Genomic DNA, 22,221 nt, shown 5'->3' with positions numbered 1-22,221 from the left:
AGTAGAAGAAAAAACAAAACAAAACAAAAAATAACAACAACAACAAAAACCAACTCTCAAAAGTTGTCAAGTAAAATAAGGCACAGCAGGAAGACAAATCATGGTATCATTCCTATGAGAAAACTAAAGATATTTAACCCATAGAAGCAGAACACAGGATGAAGAATGATCGTGCAGTAAGAATTGGTCAGAGGACACAAGATTTCAGTTAGGTCTACAGACACATTTAGAAAGTTTATTATAGAGCATGTGGTGCTTGTTAATAGCGGTGTGCTGTGTTTTGAAAATTGCTGAGAATATATTTTGTTATCACTACAGATAAGCAAATATATTAGGTAGGACATGTGCTAAGTGACCTGACTGAGTCATGTGTTACCTTCCACAGCTTAGTATGACAAAACACCTGAGATATACAACCTACACTTCATTTTAACTCAATTTCAGAACACAGTGGGATGACTGGTTTTTGGAGCCTGTGGTGAGGCAAAACCTCCTGGCAGGAAGGGTATGGTGGGTTCCCAGAGCTACACACCTTAGTGTAGGCCAAGAAGCAAACAGTAGGGGCTGACCTCCAGTATTCCCTGCAAGGCCCTTCCACCTATGCTCCTTGTGTATACACCTTGTAGTCCCAACCGCAAGTCCTACAACCCAGGAGTTCAAGACCAGCCTGAGCCCGAGCAGCATAGTGAGACTTCATTTTCAGACAAAAGAAAGGATGCCTCTTCCTCGCAGTAGCTCAGGCAGCAGCACTGCACTCAGTTTTGGAGCCGCTTCACCCGAGGTCTGTGGGTGATCCTTAGCACTATGAGGGAGGTGATGCAAAGCATAGCAAGCCATCAGACCATTGCATGATAGTTCAGAATACCATCTGTACACATTGACTGTATTCACAGCTTTAGAAAGTTAACTCAAAAAATTGTGCAAAATGTTTTAACATTTACATTTTTCTTGTTATTAAAATAGAAAAGAGAAATAGGGGGCTAGAGAGCTGTCTCAGAGGAGCTGAGCTTAGTTCCAGGCCTATTGTCCTACAGTGTGCAGCATCCTGACACTAGCTCCAGAGGATCCAGTGTCCTCTTCTGGATTCCACAAGCAACTATACTCACACCCTCCCTTCCATTTCCACCCTCTGCACCCCCCACACATATGTGCACACAACACACACACACACACACACACATACACAAATAAAAATAAATCTAAAGAAAAGTTCAGAATAGAAGCAGGTGGATTTCACCATTTCCACTGCCTGTCTGTTCTCTATGTGTTGGGAAAGTTTTAATTAATCATGTATTAAAGTATTAGACTTTATTCTGCAAAGATTAAAAATCTTGTTTTTAATTGAAATTTTCATAATACCCAAGCCTGTAACTATATAAAAGGGATTAGATGAGACTTTTCCTCCCAAAAACTTTGCAGTAAAACAGGGATGTGATTCAGGTGTGAGTTGGACGCAGCTAGACTTCCTAAATGCTTCTTTTCTCTTGCAGTTTTCTGCAGGTTCATGTCCAGTAAGATAAGATAGATTCTCTTCAACTCTGAGAGGACACGTTCTGTAACTTAGTAATTTGCAGTGTGTAACTCATGGCCCATTCACCTGCACGTAAAGCAAGCAGCGCTGTGCTTCCCGATTCTAGCTGCCTCCACTGGGGGTGGGGGGCAGCAAAGATGGCTCAGCAGGTGCTGCACAGGCCTGATCTGAGCTCAGTCCTCAGAACCCACTCAAGGGTGGAAGGAGACAGGCAGCTCTGCAGAGTCGTCTCTGCTCTCCATGTGAGGCCTGTGCCACACACGCCTCTCCCCAAACCACACGCTCTAATCATAACAAAGTTTAAAGATAAGTAAGTGACCCAAGTGGTTAGGGGCTAGAGAAATGGACCAGCATTTTAAAAGCATAAAAAACTGGGTGTGGCACACAGCTACCTGTTAACCCCAGTGCTGTAGATGGCAAAAACAAGAGGATCACTGGGACTTGTTGGCCACCAGGTTCAATGAGAGATCTCATCTCAAAGGAATGAGGTGGAGACAGAGTAAGACTCAACATCATCCTCTGGCTCCTTCCCATACAAAGACAGGTGCACTTGTGCGTACAATACACACACACACACACACACACATACACACACACACACACACACACACACACACACACACACACACACACTGGCACACTGGTTAGGAAAATAATGAAAGATCAGAATGCTTGAAAATCTCTTATGTTGCTTTTTGAGGTTAGGTTTTATGCCATTCAGAATTCTTTTTGACAAATAGTTAGAACCAGGTGAAGTGCCTGTGATCCCTACACTCAGGCTGAGGCAGGAGGATTATTTGAGCTTAGGAATTGGAGGTCAACCTGTGGGGGAGGGGGCGGAGATTAGTTACTGACCTTTGATAAAGATCATCAGACTTTATTTGAATGCTTATTATAATCACAATGTAGAAATATTGTATAAAATTATCTCATGGTGTCATGTTTACCACTTAAATTATTTCTACTATTTAAAACACTAGATTTGACATTCTGTGTTTCACCATTATTTTAACCTGAAATAAACTTAGGCCTAACATCTTAAAGTAGGGATGGAAATAATTTTATGGTGTAAGTGCAAATGTTCTTTTCCAACTTTGGTTGTGTCTCAAGTGAATAGATTTATCAACCCATAGAGGCAAAGGTTATCATTTGTTGTAGTGAATTATAAAGGTCACTAGTTTGTGGTAACTTTTCTTCACTGCTTTTTTTTTTCTTTTAGGATTTGTTAACCAGACATAAAGTGTTGGTAGCAGAGTTCTTAGAGCAAAATTATGACACTGTAAGTAAATCGTTTTAAAGACGTCGTTCTTTCTTCCTCTTGTTACTCATGGGCTGGCTGGGGTCCTTATATTCCACTTTAGATGGGAAGCACACGTAGGCGGGAAATACAGAAGGCTTGTGCACTGGGCTGGCGGCTCACGGGCTTGTAGCTCCAACAGCTGAGACCTCGGGTCCTGTGTCCTTCAAAGCCAGAAACGTGCAGGTGCAGATGCTCAGATAGAGGCTCTGCATATGCACTGCCCATTGCCTGGCTAGAGGCTCTGCATATGCACTGCCCATTGCCTGGCTAGAGGCTCTGCATATGCATTGCCCATTGCCTGGCTAGAGGCTCTGCATATGCACGGCCCCCTTGCCTGGCTAGAGGCTCTGCATATGCACTGCCCATTGCCTGGCTAGAGGCTCTGCATATGCACGGCCCCGTTGCCTGGCTAGAGGCTCTGCATATGCACTGCCCATTGCCTGGCTAGAGGCTCTGCATATGTACTGCCCATTGCCTGGCTAGAGGCTCTGCATATGCACTGCCCATTGCCTGGCTAGAGGCTCTGCATATGTACTGCCCATTGCCTGGCTAGAGGCTCTGCATATGCACTGCCCATTGCCTGGCTAGAGGCTTTGCATATGCACTGCCCATTGCCTGGCTAGAGGCTCTGCATATGCACTGCCCATTGCCTGGCTAGAGGCTCTGCATATGCACTGCCCATTGCCTGGCACTTGGAAGGAAGTGTGTTTGGTGTAAGTATCTGGTCTCACCTTTTTTGGGTGGGTGTTCCATTGTTTGGTTGCTGATGCCCACTCTGAGGCCTAGTCACATGTGGTGGCTATGATAGAAAGTGTTTCTACAATTGAGGGGTGTCACAATAGTTGAAGGGTGTCAGAAAGGAATGGAGATGGGCTAGAGAAAGGCTAAAAGGGACAATGGAAAAGAACTAGGAGATCCTGGGTCCCCACGGTATTTATACTTTAAATTCACAATATAATTTGTCCAATGGTTATTTTGATCTATAAAATGTCGTATGTTGGCCATCTTTTTGTTGCTGTGACAAAATATTTGAGAGAAATAACTTGGAAGAAAAAGAAATGCTTTATTTTAAAATATGGTTTCAGTCTATGGTTATTTGGCTCCGTTTCTGAACCTATTGTAGGCTGAGCGTCATGTGGGAAAGCAAACGGCAAAGGAGAGAACCTTTGGTAGCCAAGAGTCAGGGGAGGAATCCAGAGTCAAAATATTCCCTTCAAAAACATGCCTCTGGGGTTGGGGGAGACAGACTGGAGTTTGGGTTCCAGAACCCACTTAAAAGGGGACTGTAGGTGGACAGGCAGGCTCACCGGCACACACGTGTAATCCCAAAAACTCAGCGAGGCAGAAGCAAGCAGATCTCTGTTGAATTTGAAGCCAGCGTGGTCTACAAAGTGAGTCCAGGAAGGCCAAGGCTACACCAAAAAACCCTGTCTCAAAAAACAAAGCAACACCAAAAAGGTCAGGTAGACCTAGCAGACCTCCAGCAATTCCAGTGCATAAGAGACAGAAGCAGATGCTCTTTGGAACAAGCAGGCTAGCCACGGCCTGAACTCCTGGTTCAGTAAGAACCATGTCTCAGTATATACTTACAGCAATCAAAGACGACAACTGACAACATGTGAACGTGCATACCTGCACACTGCGCGCGCGCGCGCGCACACACACACACACACACACACACACACACACACACACACACAGAGAGAGAGATACCATGACCCATGGTGACCTATTTCTCCTCTCCTAAAGTCCATCCAACTATGACTCCGTCAAGGGATTAGTCTCTTGGTGAAGTCAGCCCTCTTACTATCCATCATTTCTCAATAGCACCGCCAGCTGAGGGCCAGGTTCTCAATGTACGAGCTTTTAGGGAGAGCCTCTGTCTGAGCTGTAACCTTTCTAATGTCCTCTGAAGGAGAGAAGAGTGTTGTGACTTTAATCCAAGCTGCATAATTGTACTTCTCAATTCTAAATCGCAAGTTTTGGTAGGTGTGCACAGAAGCCTGCCACGCAGCACTCTGAGGCTGTCCTGTCCCTCTCCGGCCCTGAGCTTTTTTACTTCAGGCTGTCTGCTCCTCCCGCTGCAGTGTTCTCTCAGCAGTGTGCCCACAAATGGTGGAAGTAGGTACCAACCTCTTCCAACTGTGCTCCCAAAGGTCTTAGCCCATGACCAGTAACTACACTGAGATGCAGGAATGTCCATGCCCCAGGCTCATGGCTCCTTGTGAGAATGGATGAACTTCGCACAGGCCAGTAGGAGTGTTGTGATCATCGCCCAGCAGTGGTCACCCCAAGCCTCACCTGTCGACATTAGGACTGAATTTGACAGTCCTAAGCCTTAATTATAATTTACTCTTTTCCCAAATTGTGGGCTCACAGCCACCAAGTATGGAAATAGATTTCTTTAAAACAAGTTATCTTGAAGTTTTAATATATGTTTTATCAGAATGATTTATTAGGAGGATTCTAAATTATTACATCTTTCAACTCAATCTCTATTTTGTAAAACTAATGAACAGCTGTGTCCTGTGTCCCTAACCTCCCTGTGCTGACCATCTCTGTGTCCTAACCTCCCTGTGCTGACCCTCTCTGTGTCTCTAACCTCCCTGTGCTGACCTTCTCTGTGTCCCTAACCTCCCTATGCTGACCCTCTCTGTGTCCCTAACCTCCCTATGCTGACCCTCTCTGTGTCTCTAACCTCCCTATGCTGACCCTCTCTGTGTCTCTAACCTCCCTATGCTGACCCTCTCTGTGTCCTAACCTCCCTGTGCTGACCCTCTCTGTGTCCGTAACCTCCCTATGCTGACCCTCTCTGTGTCTCTAACCTCCCTGTGCTGACCCTCTCTGTGTCCCTAACCTCCCTGTGCTGACCCTCTCTGTGTCCCTAACCTCCCTGTGCTGACCCTCTCTGTGTCTCTAACCTCCCTGTGCTGACCCTCTCTGTGTCTCTAACCTCCCTGTGCTGACCCTCTCTGTGTCCGTAACCTCCCTGTGCTGACCCTCTCTGTGTCTCTAACCTCCCTGTGCTGACCCTCTCTGTGTCCGTAACCTCCCTGTGCTGACCCTCTCTGTGCCCCTAACCTCCCTATGCTGACCCTCTCTGTGTCCGTAACCTCCCTGTGCTGACCCTCTCTGTGTCTCTAACCTCCCTGTGCTGACCCTCTCTGTGTCCGTAACCTCCCTGTGCTGACCCTCTCTGTGCCCCTAACCTCCCTATGCTGACCCTCTCTGTGTCCGTAACCTCCCTGTGCTGACCCTCTCTGTGTCCTAACCTCCCTGTGCTGACCCTCTCTGTGTCCCTAACCTCCCTATGCTGACCCTCTCTGTGTCTCTAACCTCCCTGTGCTGACCCTCTCTGTGTCCGTAACCTCCCTGTGCTGACCCTCTCTGTGTCCGTAACCTCCCTGTGCTGACCCTCTCTGTGTCCGTAACCTCCCTGTGCTGACCCTCTCTGTGTCCGTAACCTCCCTGTGCTGACCCTCTCTGTGTCCGTAACCTCCCTGTGCTGACCCTCTCTGTGTCCGTAACCTCCCTGTGCTGACCCTCTCTGTGTCCCTAACCTCCCTGTGCTGACCCTCTCTGTGTCCTGACCTCCCTGTGCTGACCCTCTCTGTGTCTCTAACCTCCCTGTGCTGACCCTCTCTGTGCCCCTAACCTCCCTGTGCTGACCCTCTCTGTGTCCCTAACCTCCCTGTGCTGACCCTCTCTGTGTCCCTAACCTCCCTGTGCTGACCCTCTCTGTGTCCCTAACCTCCCTCTGCTGACCCTCTCTGTGTCCGTAACCTCCCTGTGCTGACCCTCTCTGTGTCTCTAACCTCCCTGTGCTGACCCTCTCTGTGTCTCTAACCTCCCTGTGCTGACCCTCTCTGTGTCCGTAACCTCCCTGTGCTGACCCTCTCTGTGTCCCTAACATCCCTGTGCTGACCCTCTCTGTGTCTCTAACCTCCCTGTGCTGACCCTCTCTGTGCCCCTAACCTCCCTGTGCTGACCCTCTCTGTGTCCCTAACCTCCCTGTGCTGACCCTCTCTGTGTCCCTAACCTCCCTATGCTGACCCTCTCTGTGTCTCTAACCTCCCTGTGCTGACCCTCTCTGTGTCCCTAACCTCCCTATGCTGACCCTCTCTGTGTCCCTAACCTCCCTATGCTGACCCTCTCTGTGTCTCTAACCTCCCTATGCTGACCCTCTCTGTGTCCTGACCTCCCTGTGCTGACCCTCTCTGTGTCTCTAACCTCCCTATGCTGACCCTCTCTGTGTCTCTAACCTCCCTATGCTGACCCTCTCTGTGTCCCTAACCTCCCTGTGCTGACCCTCTCTGTGTCCCTAACCTCCCTATGCTGACCCTCTCTGTGTCTCTAACCTCCCTATGCTGACCCTCTCTGTGTCTCTAACCTCCCTATGCTGACCCTCTCTGTGTCTCTAACCTCCCTGTGCTGACCCTCTCTGTGCCCCTAACCTCCCTGTGCTGACCCTCTCTGTGTCTCTAACCTCCCTGTGCTGACCCTCTCTGTGTCCCTAACCTCCCTATGCTGACCCTCTCTGTGTCCCTAACCTCCCTGTGCTGACCCTCTCTGTGTCCCTAACCTCCCTATGCTGACCCTCTCTGTGTCTCTAACCTCCCTGTGCTGACCCTCTCTGTGCCCCTAACCTCCCTGTGCTGACCCTCTCTGTGTCCCTAACCTCCCTGTGCTGACCCTCTCTGTGTCCCTAACCTCCCTATGCTGACCCTCTCTGTGTCCTGACCTCCCTGTGCTGACCCTCTCTGTGTCTCTAACCTCCCTATGCTGACCCTCTCTGTGTCTCTAACCTCCCTGTGATGACCCTCTCTGTGCCCCTAACCTCCCTGTGCTGACCCTCTCTGTGTCTCTAACCTCCCTGTGCTGACCCTCTCTGTGTCCCTAACCTCCCTATGCTGACCCTCTCTGTGTCCCTAACCTCCCTGTGCTGACCCTCTCTGTGTCCCTAACCTCCCTATGCTGACCCTCTCTGTGTCTCTAACCTCCCTGTGCTGACCCTCTCTGTGCCCCTAACCTCCCTGTGCTGACCCTCTCTGTGTCCCTAACCTCCCTGTGCTGACCCTCTCTGTGTCCCTAACCTCCCTATGCTGACCCTCTCTGTGCCCCTAACCTCCCTGTGCTGACCCTCTCTGTGTCCCTAACCTCCCTGTGCTGACCCTCTCTGTGTCTCTAACCTCCCTGTGCTGACCCTCTCTGTGTCGGTAACCTCCCTGTGCTGACCCTCTCTGTGTCTCTAACCTCCCTGTGCTGACCCTCTCTGTGCCCCTAACCTCCCTATGCTGACCCTCTCTGTGTCCCTAACCTCCCTATGCTGACCCTCTCTGTGTCCCTAACCTCCCTGTGCTGACCCTCTCTGTGTCCCTAACCTCCCTATGCTGACCCTCTCTGTGTCCGTAACCTCCCTGTGCTGACCCTCTCTGTGTCTCTAACCTCCCTGTGCTGACCCTCTCTGTGTCCGTAACCTCCCTGTGCTGACCCTCTCTGTGTCCCTAACCTCCCTATGCTGACCCTCTCTGTGTCCGTAACCTCCCTGTGCTGACCCTCTCTGTGTCTCTAACCTCCCTGTGCTGACCCTCTCTGTGTCCTAACCTCCCTGTGCTGACCCTCTCTGTGTCCCTAACCTCCCTATGCTGACCCTCTCTGTGTCTCTAACCTCCCTGTGCTGACCCTCTCTGTGTCTCTAACCTCCCTGTGCTGACCCTCTCTGTGTCCGTAACCTCCCTGTGCTGACCCTCTCTGTGTCCGTAACCTCCCTGTGCTGACCCTCTCTGTGTCCGTAACCTCCCTGTGCTGACCCTCTCTGTGTCCCTAACCTCCCTGTGCTGACCCTCTCTGTGTCCTGACCTCCCTGTGCTGACCCTCTCTGTGCCCCTAACCTCCCTGTGCTGACCCTCTCTGTGTCCCTAACCTCCCTGTGCTGACCCTCTCTGTGTCTCTAACCTCCCTGTGCTGACCCTCTCTGTGCCCCTAACCTCCCTATGCTGACCCTCTCTGTGTCCGTAACCTCCCTGTGCTGACCCTCTCTGTGTCCTAACCTCCCTGTGCTGACCCTCTCTGTGTCCCTAACCTCCCTATGCTGACCCTCTCTGTGTCTCTAACCTCCCTGTGCTGACCCTCTCTGTGTCTCTAACCTCCCTGTGCTGACCCTCTCTGTGTCCGTAACCTCCCTGTGCTGACCCTCTCTGTGTCCGTAACCTCCCTGTGCTGACCCTCTCTGTGTCCGTAACCTCCCTGTGCTGACCCTCTCTGTGTCCCTAACCTCCCTGTGCTGACCCTCTCTGTGTCCTGACCTCCCTGTGCTGACCCTCTCTGTGCCCCTAACCTCCCTGTGCTGACCCTCTCTGTGTCCCTAACCTCCCTGTGCTGACCCTCTCTGTGTCTCTAACCTCCCTATGCTGACCCTCTCTGTGTCCGTAACCTCCCTGTGCTGACCCTCTCTGTGTCCGTAACCTCCCTGTGCTGACCCTCTCTGTGTCCGTAACCTCCCTATGCTGACCCTCTCTGTGTCCGTAACCTCCCTGTGCTGACCCTCTCTGTGTCCGTAACCTCCCTGTGCTGACCCTCTCTGTGTCTCTAACCTCCCTGTGCTGACCCTCTCTGTGTCTCTAACCTCCCTATGCTGACCCTCTCTGTGTCCGTAACCTCCCTATGCTGACCCTCTCTGTGTCCGTAACCTCCCTGTGCTGACCCTCTCTGTGTCCGTAACCTCCCTGTGCTGACCCTCTCTGTGTCTCTAACCTCCCTGTGCTGACCCTCTCTGTGTCCGTAACCTCCCTGTGCTGACCCTCTCTGTGTCTCTAACCTCCCTGTGCTGACCCTCTCTGTGCCCCTAACCTCCCTGTGCTGACCCTCTCTGTGTCCGTAACCTCCCTGTGCTGACCCTCTCTGTGTCCCTAACCTCCCTGTGCTGACCCTCTCTGTGTCCGTAACCTCCCTATGCTGACCCTCTCTGTGTCCGTAACCTCCCTATGCTGACCCTCTCTGTGTCTCTAACCTCCCTGTGCTGACCCTCTCTGTGTCTCTAACCTCCCTATGCTGACCCTCTCTGTGTCCGTAACCTCCCTGTGCTGACCCTCTCTGTGTCTCTAACCTCCCTATGCTGACCCTCTCTGTGTCGGTAACCTCCCTGTGCTGACCCTCTCTGTGTCTCTAACCTCCCTGTGCTGACCCTCTCTGTGCCCCTAACCTCCCTATGCTGACCCTCTCTGTGTCCCTAACCTCCCTATGCTGACCCTCTCTGTGTCCCTAACCTCCCTGTGCTGACCCTCTCTGTGTCCCTAACCTCCCTATGCTGACCCTCTCTGTGTCCCTAACCTCCCTATGCTGACCCTCTCTGTGTCCCTAACCTCCCTATGCTGACCCTCTCTGTGTCCGTAACCTCCCTATGCTGACCCTCTCTGTGTCCCTAACCTCCCTATGCTGACCCTCTCTGTGTCCGTAACCTCCCTGTGCTGACCCTCTCTGTGTCTCTAACCTCCCTATGCTGACCCTCTCTGTGTCCCTAACCTCCCTGTGCTGACCCTCTCTGTGTCCCTAACCTCCCTGTGCTGACCCTCTCTGTGTCCCTAACCTCCCTATGCTGACCCTCTCTGTGTCTCTAACCTCCCTGTGCTGACCCTCTCTGTGTCCGTAACCTCCCTATGCTGACCCTCTCTGTGTCTCTAACCTCCCTATGCTGACCCTCTCTGTGTCTCTAACCTCCCTGTGCTGACCCTCTCTGTGCCCCTAACCTCCCTGTGCTGACCCTCTCTGTGTCCCTAACCTCCCTGTGCTGACCCTCTCTGTGTCCGTAACCTCCCTGTGCTGACCCTCTCTGTGTCCCTAACCTCCCTATGCTGACCCTCTCTGTGTCCCTGACCTCCCTGTGCTGACCCTCTCTGTGTCTCTAACCTCCCTGTGCTGACCCTCTCTGTGTCTCTAACCTCCCTGTGCTGACCCTCTCTGTGTCCCTAACCTCCCTATGCTGACCCTCTCTGTGTCCGTAACCTCCCTGTGCTGACCCTCTCTGTGTCTCTAACCTCCCTGTGCTGACCCTCTCTGTGCCCCTAACCTCCCTATGCTGACCCTCTCTGTGTCCCTAACCTCCCTATGCTGACCCTCTCTGTGTCCCTAACCTCCCTGTGCTGACCCTCTCTGTGCCCCTAACCTCCCTGTGCTGACCCTCTCTGTGTCCGTAACCTCCCTGTGCTGACCCTCTCTGTGCCCCTAACCTCCCTGTGCTGACCCTCTCTGTGTCCGTAACCTCCCTGTGCTGACCCTCTCTGTGTCCCTAACCTCCCTGTGCTGACCCTCTCTGTGTCCGTAACCTCCCTGTGCTGACCCTCTCTGTGCCCCTAACCTCCCTGTGCTGACCCTCTCTGTGTCCGTAACCTCCCTGTGCTGACCCTCTCTGTGTCCGTAACCTCCCTGTGCTGACCCTCTCTGTGTCCCTAACCTCCCTGTGCTGACCCTCTCTGTGCCCCTAACCTCCCTGTGCTGACCCTCTCTGTGCCCCTAACCTCCCTATGCTGACCCTCTCTGTGTCCCTAACCTCCCTGTGCTGACCCTCTCTGTGCCCCTAACCTCCCTATGCTGACCCTCTCTGTGTCCTAACCTCCTTGTGCTGACCCTCTCTGTGTCTCTAACCTCCCTGTGCTGACCCTCTCTGTGTCCCTAACCTCCCTGTGCTGACCCTCTCTGTGTCTCTAACCTCCCTGTGCTGACCCTCTCTGTGTCTCTAACCTCCCTATGCTGACCCTCTCTGTGTCTCTAACCTCCCTGTGCTGACCCTCTCTGTGTCCCTAACCTCCCTGTGCTGACCCTCTCTGTGTCCCTAACCTCCCTGTGCTGACCCTCTCTGTGTCTCTAACCTCCCTATGCTGACCCTCTCTGTGTCCCTAACCTCCCTATGCTGACCCTCTCTGTGTCCCTAACCTCCCTGTGCTGACCCTCTCTGTGTCCCTAACCTCCCTGTGCTGACCCTCTCTGTGTCCCTAACCTCCCTGTGCTGACCCTCTCTGTGTCCGTAACCTCCCTGTGCTGACCCTCTCTGTGCCCCTAACCTCCCTGTGCTGACCCTCTCTGTGTCTCTAACCTCCCTGTGCTGACCCTCTCTGTGTCCCTAACCTCCCTATGCTGACCCTCTCTGTGTCCGTAACCTCCCTGTGCTGACCCTCTCTGTGTCTCTAACCTCCCTGTGCTGACCCTCTCTGTGCCCCTAACCTCCCTATGCTGACCCTCTCTGTGTCCCTAACCTCCCTATGCTGACCCTCTCTGTGTCCCTAACCTCCCTGTGCTGACCCTCTCTGTGTCTCTAACCTCCCTGTGCTGACCCTCTCTGTGTCCGTAACCTCCCTGTGCTGACCCTCTCTGTGTCTCTAACCTCCCTGTGCTGACCCTCTCTGTGTCCGTAACCTCCCTGTGCTGACCCTCTCTGTGTCCCTAACCTCCCTGTGCTGACCCTCTCTGTGTCCGTAACCTCCCTGTGCTGACCCTCTCTGTGTCTCTAACCTCCCTGTGCTGACCCTCTCTGTGTCCGTAACCTCCCTGTGCTGACCCTCTCTGTGTCCCTAACCTCCCTATGCTGACCCTCTCTGTGTCCCTAACCTCCCTGTGCTGACCCTCTCTGTGTCTCTAACCTCCCTGTGCTGACCCTCTCTGTGTCCGTAACCTCCCTGTGCTGACCCTCTCTGTGTCCCTAACCTCCCTGTGCTGACCCTCTCTGTGCCCCTAACCTCCCTATGCTGACCCTCTCTGTGTCCGTAACCTCCCTGTGCTGACCCTCTCTGTGTCTCTAACCTCCCTGTGCTGACCCTCTCTGTGTCCCTAACCTCCCTATGCTGACCCTCTCTGTGTCCGTAACCTCCCTGTGCTGACCCTCTCTGTGCCCCTAACCTCCCTATGCTGACCCTCTCTGTGCCCCTAACCTCCCTATGCTGACCCTCTCTGTGTCCGTAACCTCCCTGTGCTGACCCTCTCTGTGCCCCTAACCTCCCTATGCTGACCCTCTCTGTGTCCGTAACCTCCCTGTGCTGACCCTCTCTGTGCCCCTAACCTTCCTATGCTGACCCTCTCTGTGCCCCTAACCTCCCTATGCTGACCCTCTCTGTGCCCCTAACCTCCCTATGCTGACCCTCTCTGTGCCCCTAACCTCCCTATGCTGACCCTCTCTGTGTCCGTAACCTCCCTGTGCTGACCCTCTCTGTGCCCCTAACCTCCCTATGCTGACCCTCTCTGTGCCCCTAACCTCCCTATGCTGACCCTCTCTGTGTCTCTAACCTCCCTGTGCTGACCCTCTCTGTGTCTCTAACCTCCCTGTGCTGACCCTCTCTGTGCCCCTAACCTCCCTTGCTGACCCTCTCTCTCTGTGTCCGTAACCTCCCTGTGCTGACCCTCTCTCTGTCTCTAACCTCCCTGTGCTGACCCTCTCTGTGCCCCTAACCTCCCTATGCTGACCCTCTCTGTGCCCCTAACCTCCCTGTGCTGACCCTCTCTGTGTCTCTAACCTCCCTATGCTGACCCTCTCTGTGCCCCTAACCTCCCTATGCTGACCCTCTCTGTGTCCGTAACCTCCCTGTGCTGACCCTCTCTGTGCCCCTAACCTCCCTGTGCTGACCCTCTCTGTGCCCCTAACCTCCCTATGCTGACCCTCTCTGTGCCCCTAACCTCCCTGTGCTGACCCTCTCTGTGTCCGTAACCTCCCTGTGCTGACCCTCTCTGTGCCCCTAACCTCCCTATGCTGACCCTCTCTCTCTGTGTCCGTAACCTCCCTGTGCTGACCCTCTCTGTGCCCCTAACCTCCCTATGCTGACCCTCTCTGTGCCCCTAACCTCCCTGTGCTGACCCTCTCTGTGTCCGTAACCTCCCTGTGCTGACCCTCTCTGTGTCTCTAACCTCCCTGTGCTGACCCTCTCTGTGCCCCTAACCTCCCTATGCTGACCCTCTCTGTGTCCCTAACCTCCCTATGCTGACCCTCTCTGTGTCCCTAACCTCCCTGTGCTGACCCTCTCTGTGTCCCTAACCTCCCTATGCTGACCCTCTCTGTGTCCCTAACCTCCCTATGCTGACCCTCTCTGTGTCCCTAACCTCCCTGTGCTGACCCTCTCTGTGTCCCTAACCTCCCTGTGCTGACCCTCTCTGTGTCTCTAACCTCCCTGTGCTGACCCTCTCTGTGTCCCTAACCTCCCTGTGCTGACCCTCTCTGTGTCTCTAACCTCCCTGTGCTGACCCTCTCTGTGTCCCTAACCTCCCTGTGCTGACCCTCTCTGTGTCTCTAACCTCCCTGTGCTGACCCTCTCTGTGTCCTTAACCTCCCTATGCTGACCCTCTCTGTGTCCTAACCTCCCTGTGCTGACCCTCTCTGTGTCCTAACCTCCCTGTGCTGACCCTCTCTGTGTCCCTAACCTCCCTGTGCTGACCCTCTCTGTGTCTCTAACCTCCCTGTGCTGACCCTCTCTGTGTCCGTAACCTCCTTATGCTGACCCTCTCTGTGTCCGTAACCTCCCTATGCTGACCCTCTCTGTGTCCTAACCTCCCTGTGCTGACCCTCTCTGTGTCCCTAACCTCCCTATGCTGACCCTCTCTGTGTCCCTAACCTCCCTGTGCTGACCCTCTCTGTGTCTCTAACCTCCCTATGCTGACCCTCTCTGTGTCCGTAACCTCCTTATGCTGACCCTCTCTGTGTCTCTAACCTCCCTGTGCTGACCCTCTCTGTGTCCTAACCTCCTTATGCTGACCCTCTCTGTGTCTCTAACCTCCCTGTGCTGACCCTCTCTGTGTCCGTAACCTCCCTATGCTGACCCTCTCTGTGTCTCTAACCTCCCTGTGCTGACCCTCTCTGTGTCCTAACCTCCTTATGCTGACCCTCTCTGTGTCTCTAACCTCCCTGTGCTGACCCTCTCTGTGTCCGTAACCTCCCTATGCTGACCCTCTCTGTGTCCCTAACCTCCCTATGCTGACCCTCTCTGTGTCTCTAACCTCCTTATGCTGACCCTCTCTGTGTCCTAACCTCCCTGTGCTGACCCTCTCTGTGTCCGTAACCTCCCTATGCTGACCCTCTCTGTGTCCCTAACCTCCCTGTGCTGACCCTCTCTGTGTCCGTAACCTCCCTATGCTGACCCTCTCTGTGTCCCTAACCTCCCTATGCTGACCCTCTCTGTGTCTCTAACCTCCCTGTGCTGACCCTCTCTGTGTCCCTAACCTCCCTGTGCTGACCCTCTCTGTGTCCCTAACCTCCCTGTGCTGACCCTCTCTGTGTCCCTAACCTCCCTGTGCTGACCCTCTCTGTGCCCCTAACCTCCCTATGCTGACCCTCTCTGTGTCCCTAACCTCCCTATGCTGACCCTCTCTGTGTCCCTAACCTCCCTGTGCTGACCCTCTCTGTGTCCCTAACCTCCCTGTGCTGACCCTCTCTGTGTCTCTAACCTCCCTGTGCTGACCCTCTCTGTGTCCCTAACCTCCCTGTGCTGACCCTCTCTGTGTCTCTAACCTCCCTGTGCTGACCCTCTCTGTGTCCCTAACCTCCCTGTGCTGACCCTCTCTGTGTCTCTAACCTCCCTGTGCTGACCCTCTCTGTGTCTCTAACCTCCCTGTGCTGACCCTCTCTGTGTCCCTAACCTCCCTGTGCTGACCCTCTCTGTGTCTCTAACCTCCCTGTGCTGACCCTCTCTGTGTCCGTAACCTCCCTATGCTGACCCTCTCTGTGTCCCTAACCTCCCTATGCTGACCCTCTCTGTGTCTCTAACCTCCTTATGCTGACCCTCTCTGTGTCCCTAACCTCCCTATGCTGACCCTCTCTGTGTCCCTAACCTCCCTGTGCTGACCCTCTCTGTGTCTCTAACCTCCCTGTGCTGACCCTCTCTGTGTCCCTAACCTCCCTGTGCTGACCCTCTCTGTGTCCTGACCTCCCTGTGCTGACCCTCTCTGTGTCTCTAACCTCCCTATGCTGACCCTCTCTGTGTCTGTAACCTCCCTATGCTGACCCTCTCTGTGTCTAGAACTGTGGTGAGGTGTGAGACCTCCCAGTGAGCAGTGGTGATTCGGCTGGGTGTGAAGGGACCTTCTGAAGGAGTGAGCACACCCCTGCTGCAAAGGATACACTGCCATGCTTATTGACTTTCTTTTTTCTTAGATTTTTGAAGACTACGAGAAACTGCTGCTGTCTGAGAACTACGTGACAAAGAGACAATCTTTAAAGGTAATACCAGAGTTCATTAAGTCCTTGTAAGCTAACATTTGTTAATACACAGTATCTGCTCTGTACAAGTAAATACAGAACACTTGGTGTCCTTTAATCTGAGAAGTAAGCCTCGGGTGGGTTTTATGCTGGGTCTGAGCTAAGCGGGAAGTGTGTGCTCACATTGGATGTTCGGTACTTCACTAAGGGAAGACCAAACTCAGCTGACTAAGCAGAGCCGTGTGCTTCTCTCCTGGGAGTATCCTTAGAGGTGAAGAGAAGCTGGCCAGGGTGACTGGGGTGGGAGTGGGCATCAGGAAGGCTCAGTGGAGGCCTTAGGAATCACGTCGGTGTACTGTACTATAGAAACAAATGTCAGAGTGAACCAGTTCCCTGCCTCTCCTACATCTCTGCACAAGACACTCAGAGAAGTGTCCATTACAAAGTACAGCACACAAACACAAAGGTGTAAGTTCCCCTTGATGCTTTAAGTTTGGGAGATAATAAACCTAGTGTTTTTGAATGGAAACAACAACCGTTAGCTATGACACGGTGTTTATAGAGTTGAAATGTCACTGGGCTCCTACGTTAAGGGAAGCATTTCTCTCCCAGGGTTGTAACATTTTCCTGAAATGCATTTTTGTCGGCCACGTTTCCTCGCCAGGTCCCATTCCCCAAGCACTCTAGTGAGCCAGGGCTTAGCCACAGCTTCACCATTGGACTCCAAATGCTCAAATCACATTCATAACAGAGAAGCAGAAGGGATGGTTACTCCCTAACAGGAGTGTTGTGTCAGCTAAGCTGGGGCACAGCTCAGGAGCAGGACACTGGCCTGGCAGGCACTCGCCCTGAGTTTGATGCTCAGTACCACAGGACAAAGAATCTGAAATGCTTATGTGAAAAAAAAACCTGTCTAGGTTACATAAGTAAAATCTTGCTAAAATAAAATAAAATAAAGCCTGCCAGGACTTCACTGGAACAGAATCTGGAAAGAAGCTAAAAGAAGGTGTAGTTGGGTAGGAAAGCAAGCAAAGCAGGGCTGAGGAGCTGTGTCTGAGGGTGGAGTACTTATCCAGACCCGTATCACACCAGGAAGCATGGCTCAGACAATAAGAGCACTGACTGCTCTTCCAGAGGCACAGGTTCAAGTCCAAACACAAACATGTCAGCTCACAACCGTCTGTCACTCCAGTTCCAGGGGATCCAATGGCCTCTTCTGGCCTCCAAGGGCACCAGGAACACAAGTGCTGCAGACAAAGTACCCACACACATAAAACTAGAATAAAGGTATTTTTTATTTAAAAGCAGAATACAATGGCACATGTGTCTGTAACCCTACATGCCCCTACAGAGAGCTAGGACGATAAGCGCCAGAGCTAGGAGAATCTCAGGAAGTTCATGGGCCAGCTGGGACTTAAGTGACAGTGCCAAAATACGGTCTAAAGTGAACAGCTAAATTCCCCCTGAAGGTTGTAAGTTCAGTAAATGATAAACTCTCAAAAAATTTTGACTACAAAAATGACTGTTCATTATGATATGGAGGTTAGACTAAGCTGAAATGGTTTTATTTTTGTTTTTGTTTTTTGAGACAGGGCTTCTCTGTCCTAGATTCACTTTGTAGACCAGGCTGGTCTTGTACTCACAGAGATCCACCTGCCTCTGCCTCCCAAAGTGCTGGAATTAAAGGTGTGCACCACCGGTGCACCTGGTTACTTTGGGACTTCTATTCACAGCAGCTAATAGCAAGAAAGACTCTGTCTCAAAGTGAAAGGCTAGGACCAAGACCCAAGGTTAGAGATTGTCTTCTGAACTCTACACAGGTTTCATGGTATGCATCTCTCTCTCTCTCTCTCTCTCTCTCTCTCTCTCTCTCTCTCTCTCTCTCTCTCACACACACACACACACACACACACACACACACACACACACACACACACACACACACGGAGCCTGGCTCTTTTTTTTTCCATGTTGGGTTTTTTTATTATTATTATAATTTATTCAGATTACATCCTGAATGCTATTCCCCTCTCTTGTATCTTCCTGTCTCCCCCGCCCCCCCACACACACCTTATTCCCCTCCTAGACCGTCTGACCACAGCCTATCAGGTCTCATCCGGAAAGCCTGCTTCCCCTTCCTCTGAGTGCCCCCTGTCCTCCCCTCCAAGAGGAAGTGATCAAATTGGGGCCACCAAAGTTCATGTCAGAGGCAGTCCCCACTCTCCCCACAACTGTGGAGAATGAACTGTCCATTGGCTAGATCTAAATAGCGAGTATAAGTTTATTACATGCATTGTCCTTGGTTGGTCCAACAGTTTGTGCAGGCCCCCCGGGGGCTGGTTCTTAATTACTCACAAATGCTGGTTTAAGTGTTGGCGGAAACAGTGGGAGGGAGAATGTTCGCCCAGGCAGCAGATATTAACCTGCTACTCTTGCAGACATGCAGTGGCAACACGCCACCAGCGTGACCTTGGGCTCTGCTTTAGACAGCAGGAGATCTTGCATGGCTTTCAGGTGCTCTAAGCACCAAATGGAAAAGTTAGCTGACTGAGGGGCCACATTCCAGGAGAATCTGGAATGTTCCCATTAAGAAAGAAAGCCTTAGTTAACAAACAAAGTTAGGGTTCTGGGAGGCGAGGTTTTGTACAATGGAAAGAAAGCCATGCCTGGGGCTGGCTGTGTGCCAGAGCAGCTGGAATGGCAAGGCCTCTTTAGCAGTTACCTTTTGAGCAGTGGCCTAAGTGTGAACATGTAAAACGAGCCTAAATAAGGGGTGTGTGTGTGTGTGTGTGTGTGTGTGTGTAAGACCAATAGGTGTTTGCTGTCTAAAGGCACATCCCGATGATACGCCATGGAAATGCTCAGGAGCCCAGCACAGGACCTTCCCTCCCTAGAAGAAGTTGCTCAGAAACAGCCACTTTTTTGGTTGCGTAAGAGCAGGTGGCACCGTGCAGTGATGTGGGGTGGGGTAGCGCTGCACCTCTGTCTGTTATCACACTTGGGTTTTCAGGACACTTTCTGTCAGCTAGTAACCCTGTGCTGGCCGTGCAGTTTGTATGCCTTGTACCCACTGAGCAGCTTACTAGTGATGCCAGGATGGGGACACTCCTGGGACCATGCACACATTCTTAACATGTGATGGCAAATTTACATTAAGATAATGAAAGAAGTTGGTTGTGTCTGTATCTTTCTGTTTCTCTTACTGTGGTTTTGCATTAGTCCTGCTGTGCCCCCTGTACTTATGCTGTCGCTGTCCCAGCTTCTGATGCAGTTGGCAGGCCAGCGTTCAGCCAGTCAGTCAGCACTTGTTATTGAGGTGCCCGTTGCATACAAGCCAATGCACGGTGACCGTTTAGAGACACTGTGCTGTGCCAGAGCTCCTCAAAGTGAGACCAGTGGTGCAGAGAACTGACCTTCAGGCCCAGCAGTGACCTCAGAGCTGTCCTGTCTATGTGCAGAGGGGTGAGGTGTGTTGGAGCTGCCTGCTTAACTCTTCCTGACAGAAGATTCTGAGCCGGGGAGCCCTTGTCTGAGTTGTTTACCCAGTGATGAGCCCATCAAGCTGCACTGGGGAGCTCCAAACCCATGGTCACACAGTGGCCAGCGCTAGCGTGAGTGGACCACAGACAGAAAGGCCTGAGCGTGGGAAAGGATTTGTGGGCACGAATGGGGCTCAACAGGATGGGAGGGAGGTGAGAGTAGGGAATACGAGTAACTCACAGGAAGAGTGATCACAGAGCAAATCTGGTTATTAGGAAAATGAAGATGTGCCCCACAGCTTTAGGCCTACATAATCGTGACAGCAGAAGAGCTGCTCAGTATCGCAGGAGAGAGGCCTCGGAGGGAGCTGGCCATTGGTATAGTGAAGACAGAGAGGAGTGCCCCGAGGGCCAGCGTGTGAGAAATGGCTTGGGTATTCCTCAAGTCCCTTTTTTCAGTGTGAGTCTGACAGATAACTGAGCCAAAGTAGAGTTCCTGTGTCAGTAAGTGACTGAACCAAATGAAGGAGACAAGAACGTGAACCAAAGTTGTCCTGTCTTTGAGACTTCAGGCCTGTCAGAAAGCTAGTGTCCTCTCCCTTTCAGCCTCCCTTGCCTCTTCTTCCTGACTAACATACTGACTCCCCACCCGTATCTCCACTGTCACTCTTTGCCCCACTTTGTCCTGCTTCCCTGTTCATAGTTTAATGTGGTCAGGACAGAGCCTTACTGTGTCTTATCACTACCACCACCACCACCACCATCATCATCATCATCACTTGTTTATTTCTGTAGGACTGGGGATGAAACCCCAGGGCCTTAGTCACCAAGCACCAGTGTGCTACCTCCCTGCCCAGAAGTATGACCTATAGGTATTTGCTCAGTGAATCAAACTAAGTTCTTCGAGTGAATATTGCTAGTCATTAGCCCCAGAGTCCAGTCTCTGGAAGGGAGCCACATTCTTTAGGTAAAGCTGGGACTTGGGGGCTGATGAAGCTGGTACCAGCAGCACAGATCTGCATCTGAGAGGAGGACCTATCCATCCAGCTCCTGAGTGTGGCACAGCCCAAGCGGGCAAGAAGTTCCCTGTGTTTGTTGCCCCAGAGCCTTTCCCCCACTCAGAGCTTCTCCACCTTTGTAGCTGCTTCAGAAACACCTGCAAGGTTCCCTTTCTTGTTGACAAACGTGTCTGCGTTCCTGTGAGGCTTGTTTGCTCTTCTTCATTAACTTACTCAGACCTGCTTTTCTTGTTCAAACTCCTTTCTAGTCCAAGTGTCTCCATTTCAACTGGCAGACATGAGAAAGTAGAGCACTGGCTAGATGGGAGCAGGGAGGGGCAGACGGAAGCGGGTGTCAAAGGGCAGAACCCTGAGAGGGTGCTTCAGGACAGTGGCCTTTGGAGGTGTTGCTGAAATGGTGCTGCAGCCATCACCTGATGCAAGGGAGCTAACGGTGGATGACTAGACTGCCCCATACCACCACCAGGCTTATCCAACCTTGCTGGCTCCCTTCTCTGAAAGAACAGAGTTACTCTGGGGAACTCTGCTGATGTCAGCTTGGGTTTTCCTTTAAGGAATTAGATCTGTGGTCGAAGTAGCTGCTGTCTTGATAGTCACATTTGCGAATGCCGACCCTGTAAGGTTTCGCCAGTGAAGTCCATAGTTGTCGGAAACGAGAAGTTAGACAGCTGCAGTGGCCGCCAGCTTCATCAGTATCAGCTGAAGTGCTAAGGTATTTGCTACCTGCTGCTTTTTCCAGTCATGTTCTAACGCTTTCTAGACTTTCTCAGTCTTGGGATGCTTAGAGTCCCGGTGCCAATAAAAAGTAATTACAAGAGAAATTCTTTTTTTCTCGTGTGCTGGAGCTTAGGAACTTATGTCTTGCATTTAATTACTAGGAAGAAAGATTACTATTAAACAAGAAGCTTGGTGGAAATATTTGGAGGGCTGAGGGCGGCCTCTGGCCAGGTTCATGAAAGCAGCACATCTTGCGGGAGTCCCTCTTAGCTACACTAGCTGCATGATTAAGTAAAAGGCGGATATGTTCCATTTACTTAAAATAACCTTACTTTGTGATGCTTTGTATTGCACTTTGGTGTTCACGTCTTGATTAATACCGAGGTGAAATAAGCATGCTCCCCACCCCCACCCCCACCCCCACCCCCACCCCCACCCCCACATAGAAGAACAGAAAAATATTACGTGCAGCACGAAGAACACAGGAGTTGTTCCAAAGTAAAGCTCATTGAGTTAAAGAGATCTAAGCTATTCCATATGGAAAAGCACGTTAGGGGGTGGGCATATTACTGAGTATGTGCAATTAAAAAATATGTTCCTGAACATGCTTATTTAAAGTCATAGGTCAAGAAGGAAAGATAGTAGTAACAGCTTTGGTGTGTGATTATTGTGTGTGTGCGTATGGGATTCTGGGATCACAGAGCCTTGCGTGTGCTGTCCAAATGCTCAGCTGCTTTACCTATACTCCCTGCCCTGCGTGTCTCCTGACAGGGTTTCCTCGTGCAGCTCAGGCTGGCCTTGAACTTGTTTCGTGCCTCTACAGCTTCCATTTTTAAGTGTGCACCATCACACCTGGCTAAAGTTCTAAGATTGTGTGAGAAGAAGGTAAAATTGGAATGACTTAATCGGAATTGAACTCATAAATGTAACTTTAACAAATCCTTACTGAAGACTCTGTGTGTTTGTAAACTTTTATGTAAAATGTACTGCAGCATACTTACTGTAAG

General features: G+C 51.7%; 1 protein-coding gene across 3 annotated transcripts in view; it reads left to right on the top strand.

The window, feature by feature from the left end:
* Positions 1–22,221, top strand: part of CAB39L (calcium binding protein 39 like) — a 107,685-nt gene that overhangs the window by 74,365 nt on the left and 11,099 nt on the right. For all 3 annotated transcript variants that reach the window (XM_084767743.1, XM_084767742.1, XM_084767744.1), the window contains 2 exons: positions 2,751–2,810; positions 15,955–16,020. In XM_084767743.1, coding sequence (XP_084623869.1) covers positions 2,751–2,810; positions 15,955–16,020 — 126 coding nt within the window. The remainder of the gene's footprint in view (positions 1–2,750; positions 2,811–15,954; positions 16,021–22,221) is intronic.

This window comes from Acomys minous (genome assembly GCF_964271855.1).
Source record: "Acomys minous genome assembly, chromosome: 18".
NCBI classification, from domain to species: domain Eukaryota; kingdom Metazoa; phylum Chordata; class Mammalia; order Rodentia; family Muridae; genus Acomys; species Acomys minous.
The sequence above is the reverse complement of the archived record's forward strand: the minus strand, read 5'-3'. Positions and strand labels throughout refer to the sequence as shown.